This window comes from Eptatretus burgeri, chromosome 8 (genome assembly GCF_056783735.1).
Source record: "Eptatretus burgeri isolate ZD-2024b chromosome 8, Ebu_testis_v1, whole genome shotgun sequence".
Taxonomy (NCBI): domain Eukaryota; kingdom Metazoa; phylum Chordata; class Myxini; order Myxiniformes; family Myxinidae; genus Eptatretus; species Eptatretus burgeri.
Window position 1 is genome coordinate 64,812,477 of NC_140968.1, and position 9,244 is coordinate 64,821,720.

Consider the following 9,244-nt stretch of genomic DNA (forward strand, 5'->3'; position numbering starts at 1 on the left):
CCAAAAAGAAGAGTGGGGATGAAATGAAGAAGAAATTATGTAAGCAAACCTCGCTATGAGATCATCGCAATGCACACCCCTGTTTGTCCCGCTAGAGTCACTAGACAAAAGGGAAGGGACTGTCTGCACGTATAATAATGGAACAACTGTCTTGGGACCACTATCTGTTGGATGTATGCGGTTCCGAGAACCGCAACAATATATTGTATATGTAAAAGATTGGGGTGGTTGGGATTACACATTTTTAAAGAAGGCGCTTCCAACCAAAAGTAAACAAACTAGATCTATTCCACTAATTTGAGCAAAAAAGCGAGAGAGCAGGTCTCAGGCAACGTTTCGCCGGCTTCGCATCTGGCTTCATCAGGCACAATAGACCCCAAGCCTCGACATGTGTCCAGTTTATATTTCGCTATGACACCTCATTTCCGGTCATTTGCTGGTGCTCAAGGTCAAATAGAGTAGAGCTTTTTTATTTTGCAAAAGCAAAAACAAATGTCAGATCACATCATTGAAGGGGTGCTCTGCTCTTTTTACTTTTTACTTGCATGCAATCCGGTGTTGTATGTGTGTGGGTGAGCACGTGTGCTCTTGTTGTTTTTGTGTTTCCGGGGCATGAACACTGCTGGTTTCGTGTCCGGGTTGGGAATGATGAGGTGTTGGGGTTCTCGTTGGGTGTTGTGCACATATAGAGGTTTTGTTTTTTGTTTTTGAGTGTTGTTTATCCAGCCGTTTGCACCCGTTTATCCAGCCGATAAAACGATTAAGAATAGTGGTGAATTTGTCCAAACGAAAAGAGAGGTTAAAATCCAAGATGATCAGATGATGGTATCTTTCAATGTGGTTTCCCTTTTCACCAACATCCCAGTCGATCTGGTGGTGAGGGTCACATTCGAACGGTTGAAACATTCAAACGATTGGAAATTGGCTTCCCAAAACAGCAAACTAACGCCTGAAGATGTTGCAAGCTTGCTGGAGATGTTTCTGGACAGCACGACCTTCATCTATGACGGTGCACACGACCGACAAATATTTGCCACAGCTAAGGGTTCACCATTCTGCTGTTGTGGCTAGTTTGGTGATGGAGAAACTCGAACAAAGGATATTTGAATCTCATGAGAATTGGCTCCCACAGTACTGGAACAGATATACAGGTGACACCTTCGTCATTGTGCACAAAAACATGGTAGACCACCTACTGGGACGACTTGGCCGGGTATTCCTCAGCATTAACTTCACAATCGAAATTGGAAAAAAAAGCAAATTGGCATTTTGGATGTGGAGGTTCAGTGTAAGCCTGATGGCTCACTAAAAGACATTGGTTTACAGGAATCCAACCCACACCAACAGATTACTGGATTTTAACTCCTGCAACCCAATCTCACACAAATGCAGTGCAGCACAGACCTAGCAGCTTGGGCATGGACGGTCATCTTCCAATGCCGAGGCAATTAAAGAAATCAGATTAGTTAGAGTAGTCTTGCTCAAAAATGGGTACAACAAGGGGATTCACCCCACCTTGGAAGAACCAAAAAGGACAGAACGGAAGGAGCCAAATACACTTGGGCACTGTGTACTGCCATACTACCCGGGCCTTTCTGAAATGATTGCCAGGATAGTATGTAGCTCACAAATTGGCATAGCCTACAAGTCTCTACGCACCATCCGTAATGTCATCTCAAAACTAAAGGACCCAATAACAACTGGTGATAAATCTGGAGCAGTTTACCGTTCATCATGCAAAGACTGTGACTAATTCTACATTAGTGAAACTGGAAGAAATTTGAAACAATGGCTAGATGAACATGATTGAGCAATTAGGCTTGCAAAGGTGACCCAGTCAGCCAAAGCGCATCATTGCCTGCAATCTGGCCATAAATTTGACTTTGATGGGTCCCATGTCCTCGACACTACATCTAACAAATGACAGGTTGATTTTAGAAGCATGGCACGAGAAGAGCTGAGAGGGTGGCCTAACTGTGGAGATGGTGGACATACCCATACAATACACACCTCTGATGCAAATGGCAAAAACTTGATGGTGCAAACGTTTGGATAAGGTGAGCAACAAACAACATTCAATCCCAAACACCACATCCACATGTGCACAACACCCGAAAACCTCAACACTCGCACAGCCAACACCTCATCATGCCCAAGCTGTACACGAAACCAGCCGTGTTCGTGCCCTGGAAACACAAAAACAACAAGCGCACACACGTGCTCACCTACACACATACAAGAACAGATCACGTGCAAGTAAAAACAAAATATAGCAGAGCACCCGTTTAAAGATGTGACTTGACGTTTGTTTTTGCTTTTGCAAAATATATGAAGCACTCCATTTGACCTTGAGCACTAGTACGTGACCAGAAATGAAATAAATCATTTCTCGTATCGAAATAAAAACCGTAGGCTCAGGGTCTATTGTGCCCGATGAAGCCAGCTGCGAAGCTGGTGAAACGTTGTCTGAGACCAGGTTTGCTCTCGCATTTTTGCTCAAATTCGCAGAGTCGATCTTGTTTTTTCTTTTGGTTGGAAGTGCCGCTGCCTTCTTCAAAAAATTATAATATATATATATATATATATATATATATATATATATATATATATATATATATATATATATATATATAGTGTTAAATAATGGAGATATTTCCATAAAAATACAACAAATATATTATTTATAAAATACATTATAAATACGCATTAAAATATAATTTTGGTGGCTGCTTCGATACGCAGTGCAGCATGTTAAATTTGGTTGATAATGACAGTTGAATATTTGAATGACAGTTTGAGTCTATTCTTAGAAGGAGGTGCTGTGTAATGGACATATCTACAAGGTAAAGTGTTTATTACTTAATATATTATCATATAAAGTGATGTGATGTATGATTAAAGTTATTCATATGTAGTAATACTTTAAATAAAAGTAATAATTAAATAAGTGAATAAGGATATTGTATTGCTGTGTTGACTGACTGTCTGGACAACTTTGATATTGTGGGTCCATTGATGTTGAGTAATCTACTGATGTGGATCTGCGACCGGGGTTGTGGATCTGCTGTTTGGAGAGGTTCTGGGCCGAAAGGATCAAAACCACAATGAAAAACGGTGCCCAGCTGATGATCTGGGCAGTTCGGAAATCAGGAAATTGCTTATAAGTTGAGGTTATAACTTCAAATACAATGGCTTTTGTAAGTACTTACCAGTACATAAGGTGTGTGTGTGTGTGTGTGTGTGTGTGTGTGTGTGTGTGTGTGTGTGTGTGTGTGTGTGTGTGTGTGTGTGTGTGTGTGTGTGTGTGTGTGTGTGTTGTCTGGCTTCCTTCTTGATACTTTGATGCAGTCATTGGTCTTTATTTTGATTACAGCCACGTGGAGATTTGAACCCAAGCTTTGCAATTTAACAAGAAGTTGGCGTAGCTCTTCGGCGTCTTGGCTAGTCTGCGAGCCTAATCAAATATATCCCCAATGAGAAACATAACAACATCAGTTATTGTTGAATTAAATATTGACGTCAGCTGACAGTGCCTCATCTGAAACATAACTTGAGCCACAAGTAACATATAGCATCAAATTATTAATGGAACAAAGAAAATATCCATTCGAAGAAGCATTTTGTTTTTATTTGCACAGCCTGTATTAACATTTATATCTTTAATGGTGGCATAATGACCAATCAGAAAGTGAGAAACTTGAATGCATCTATCAACGATGGCTATATAAACTAATTTGTTTGGCTACTCACAGGATTGTTTGGATCTAATGTATTTACACCTCATACAAAAAATATTTTGAACAAAGGGAGCAGGAAGAGAGGTAACTCTTTTTTTAGAGCCTCAATCCTGCTGTATTTTTTTTTTCTAAAAGGACAAGAACGACACTCTTCGATGTTGCGACGTCGACAGATATGCCTCTGCCCAAATTATTACATCATTCTAATACTTGTACCAAGTTTGACTTGGATCCCTTGAGCTGTTATCAAATATCACATTTTTACCTTATATGACCTCTGACCTTTGACCTCTTGACCCCATAGTCTAAATAATGTATTTTTACATCATTATACATAGTTTGTCGACAGATATGCCTCTGCCCACATTATTACATCATTATAATACTTGTACCAAGTTTGACATAGATCCCTTACGCTGTTATCAAATATCACATTTTTACCTGAGATGACCTCTGACCTTTGAACTCTTGACCCCATAGTCTAAATAATTTATGTTTACATCATTATACATACTTCTACCAAATTTGACTTCACTTAAGAACGGCTGAAGGGATTTATCACAGTAACAAAAACCTATCACGGACGGAGAGACGGACAGCCAGACGGACAATATAAAAATATAATGCCTCTTGTGACTTCATTAGCGGAGGCATAACAAAAGCTTGTTTAATCCGACAGAATATTTTATTGGTGCAATTTCATAGAAAGATAGAATTTCAAGTGTTGACAAAAAGAAATTAACCACAAAATATTTTCTGATGTGCATAATCTGACATTATGTTTCTTTGTTTGAACAAAGTGATTGCTATTTCAAAGGTTTTCAATGTACCTTTCAAAAGTATTCACAAGGAAATGCTAAAGAAAGAAAGTGTGGTTAATAAAGCAAGGTTTGTGTTTTTCAAGCAATGAACATGAACATTTTCTTCAGCAGATAAACAATTAAGTTGCTTCTAAACAGATGAATACAATTCAAGATGGTGATACCAGGAAATCATTTTTATTCCAAAAGATTTAAATATTTTTAACCACTTGAGGCTGTGGCAGATCTCTGCTGTTCACATTCCATAGATGATTGGATTCATGAGCGGCTGCAGTAAATATAACAACGAATCGCTCAGATGTTACAAAGACGTGGGAAATGGTTACTGGACGACATATGCATTGAAATCACAGTAAGAGCAGTGGGTGATGACACATATGTTTAAGGCTTTCCTGCTCCCCTCTGAGTGAACAACCACGATTTTCAGCTATATTTTTTCTTACCATCTGCAAGCTCAACACTTAAGTGGACAGAAAATTTGCAAAGTTATTTCATCTTCATACAGGTTTTTCCCTTTAAATTGTTTCTATGATTGTTTCCTCTGTATGTGTGGACAGGTGTTTGCAGTGTTTGTTCCTCAAAGTTTTCCAGAAGCTTGTGAAATTGTTTGCCGATTTTCAGCATGTTGATCTGGTATGTTTAATCGATCAAATCTCATTAATTTCTGGAAATGTTCTCATTTTCGTTTCAATGCAATTGTTGCAACTCTTAACACGTCATTAGATCAACAATCATTACCTGCTTATGTTTGGATTAAACATTTAATCTTCATCTGTTCAGAATCATGACAGAGTTCATATCGATCTTTTTCTGAGCCTCTGTTGTGGTCCAAATTGGTCACAAATCTTTACTTATACTGGTACAGGTCGGCCCATGCACGTCTCGTGCACCAAGTGAGCTCCTTTGGATCGCCATGTAAACAGTTTCGCTCCTCCGGTTTTGCTCCACAGTGAATATTTCTGCCTCGAGTGTCACTCGATCAAGAGTGTACACATCCAGTTTCACCTACAGTTTAATCTGCAGATGAAGAGCCTTATAAACATGGATGAACCCTTCATCCCCATAACTCCACCACACCAAGAGCATGCTTCACAACCATCTTTGCAAGTGCACATATTATTTATACTTTATTTTAAAATAACGATGAAATATATACACGAATATAAACTTATATTGGCTTTTATTGGAGTAATTATTCTCGAGTTAGGTCCCAATAAATGTGACTACCCTTGAAACATGGGTTCATACAAGGAAAAACGTGATTTTCTTTCAGTCCTTTCACTTTAAGTCACACTTTCCAGGAACACAACCCTGACATTTACCATAACCGAATAATTGTACTTCATTATTAACTAATTATTCCCACCTCTTGTTTTTTTTAATTCACTTGGTTCATAAAAACGGAGAATTAAAAAACAATCGACCACAAAATGAACCACCAAAAAGTGTCCAACCGAAATACACTTACAGTACATTTATTAGTTAGAAAGTAAATTATTTTGCTGTTTCAAGGTTTAGAAACATATCTTTCAAAGGTTGCATATAATAAGGTACAGGTAAAGAAACAAAATGTGTTTAATTGAGCAAAGTTTGTGTTTTTTAAGAATGAGTATGTGAATTTTCTTCAACAGATGAATGTGAATTACAATAATCAGACCTGGAGATGATTTTTATTCCAAAAGATTCGAATATTTGTGAATTGCACAAGGCTGCGACGGATCTGTGCTGTTCGTATTCCATAGATAATTGGATTGGCGAGAGGCTGCACTAAATAGATCAAGGAATCGCTCAGATGTTGAAACGACTGTGGGAAATTGCTACTGGTCGACATACGCATGGAGATCACAGCAAAAACTATGGAGAAAATATAGAGTGAAAGTAACAGGCAGTGAGTGATACATGTGTGCAGGGCTTTCTTGTTCCCCTCTGAGCGTGGTCCAGAACACAGACATTCATACAGTATGAGGGTGTATGTGAAAATGACAACGATGAGGAGAATGACAGTTGTCAGAAAAGTATGTACAATCCCATATAAACTGTTTATGGTGACATCTTCACATGAAAGTTTAGCCACTGTCATGTGAACACAACTTACCTTGTGAATCTCTGGATATTTGCAAATCGTTCGTCCAATCAACAACAACAGGCAAATGCCGGCCAGCACAAATGACCAGCAAACGGTGGGCAAGAAAACTTTGTGAGCTCTGATGTTGGTGACCAGGACATTGTAACGAAGAGGACGGCAGACTGCCACGTAGCGGTCGATGGCCATTATGCTCAGTATGTAAGATTGCATCGTCGCATAGAATGCAACAAAGAAAAGTTGAATAAAACAGGCATGTTTTGTAATCATGTTATTTTCATTTATGCTGTACATCAGACGAGGCAACACTGTTGTTGAACCAACAATATCCATGATCAATAAATGACCGAGGAAGATGTAGACAGGTTTGTGAAGCTTTTTTTCACAGAGGATAATCACAATGAGAATCAGGTTAATTGCGATCGTGATGAGGTAGATGAGGAATAAACCACCAAAAGCCCATGGCCTGATGCTTGCCATCTCGTTGAAGAGAGAGGTGAGGATGAACACGTTGGGTGGCAATGATTGATTTCCTTTAAACATGATGTCCTCCATCAAGCCTGTACCGAGTGATAAAATGGACCATTATACCAATTAACATTTAATGAAAAATGTTCCACCTTACCCTTTACTAATACTTCCAAAATATTTATTTTCCAGACTTTAAATTTGCATGAAGAATTTTGTTGTTCAAGTTGAGTTTTTCTGAACATCCAAATTTCTTTTCATCATTATGAAATAGAAATAACAAAAGAAAATATTGACTCCAATATGAGACATTCTGCTTACCTCGAATGTTGTTCGATAATGCTGCTTTCAATTTGAACGTTTATAGAGATCGTGGAAGAGAGTTTATAATTCAACACCAACATCAAATATCACCAGAGAGCATCATTCTCAAGATATTTATTCCATTTGGGGATTTTCAAATTGTCAACGATCAGGGAGATCAGGGAGTCCCAAGGTGCAGTGAATGAAATCGAATATTATTTGCTCTCATCTTTATTAAACTTTACAATTAGTTCACCTATTTATTTCTCCACAAATCTTTGCAGTTCTATATTGTACTTGATGTTCAAAGTTTGTCATAAATGCTGTCGTTCTCTTTAGTTATTACACCAATCTCATAGAAAAGTGTTTTGTCATGCTTGACCATCAACCCCTTCTGATGAAACTCCCAAAATCCAGAATCACTCCTCACCTCCACTCATTTGTTTCTCTGTATTCCCACCCATGGAACCAACTTCCACATTCTCTTCAACCTCATTCTTCACTCCAAGTCTTCAAGACCGCTGTTCACCACCATCCCAGATCATCCCCCATCCAAAACCATGATATACTTCACCCTTGTTAACCACCCACACACTTGCACATCACCCACCATCCCGCCTCCACTCCCAAGCCCACCACCTTTCAAATTTCCAGTTTTTTATTCATGAGAGATTGCTTCTATATTCATGCTTCCTCCTCTTCCCCTCATTCCTCCCCACACGCATTATTTGGCCAATTTCCATCTATTTTGGCCTCCTGGTCTGTTCAATGTTCTCGCTTTCACCACTGTGGAAATGTTCTCGCTTTCACCACTTCACCACTTTCACAAGCCTTGACTATGTTTCCAAACAAAAGCTTGATATAAATACAAACATAAAAATGAATTGGAAAAATATATTGATACAGATTAATAATAGTGTTGCGGTTCTGTAAAACCACATGTCTCCGAGATGATGACACACAACATGCAGAGACCCCAAATTAGTTATTTCAATAGTATTTGTCTCTCTCTCACACAGAATTTGTCTATCTCACACGGAACATGCAAGCACGCATGCACACAAACCAATAACGATGGAAGGAACCAAGCAAAGCACACCACGAGTGCCTCATTTGCATATACGCACCCTTTCCATTGAAAACTGCACGCCAATTCTCAACTTTACTTTCACCTCAGACCTTCATTCTGCTCACCGCACTGCTACTCGCTCACCACAACTTAACACGACTACCAAAATACCCGCAACAACTCACGCTTACATTTTTATTACAAATGCGACCATAAGGAACAAACTTCTCCCTTCTCGCCCGGAAGACATCGTTACAAGGAATTTCCACTTCTTTTCCACAATGCCACATTACAATCTCTTCACTACAAATGCCACAACGTACTACTACTTCTCTGCAACCGTCACAACTGCAACTTTTTCATCGAACACTCACCATAGCCTCATGGGACGCTGGTGAGACAAAGGTCGGGATATTACGGGGCATAACTCACAGCATTAGTATGCGTTGGAGCTCGTTTGAGGATATACTGGTAGTGCAGGGATTTCCCTAAAATTCCACCTTTCAATGGAGGCCAGCACACATTCAGGGCCAAAGAGCACTTCAGAAAACCATGGCCCTATTTTAACGTCGGAGCCCCGATGCATGACCAGGTCGGCGAGCGACCAAGCCATTTTTTGCATTCGGGGACTGGCGGGGCATGATTACGACTGCTATGGACCAATGGGGAAGCTTGAATTAACCAAGAGCCTCAGTTCATCCATTTTTTGGCTCCCCTCACCCGGGGCTCATAAAAATGGCAAACACAGCTCAGTTTCGTTAGA

General features: G+C 39.4%; 1 protein-coding gene across 1 annotated transcript; it reads right to left on the reverse strand.

Annotated features, from left to right (window-relative positions):
- Nucleotides 1-5,870: 5,870 nt before the first annotated feature.
- On the reverse strand, nucleotides 5,871-6,854 carry LOC147021895 (olfactory receptor OR51C1-like). The gene has a single exon (XM_085890463.1). It carries the CDS (start codon nucleotides 6,852-6,854, stop codon nucleotides 6,210-6,212), a length of 645 nt encoding a protein of 214 aa, XP_085746589.1. The 3' UTR covers nucleotides 5,871-6,209.
- Nucleotides 6,855-9,244: the final 2,390 nt, after the last annotated feature.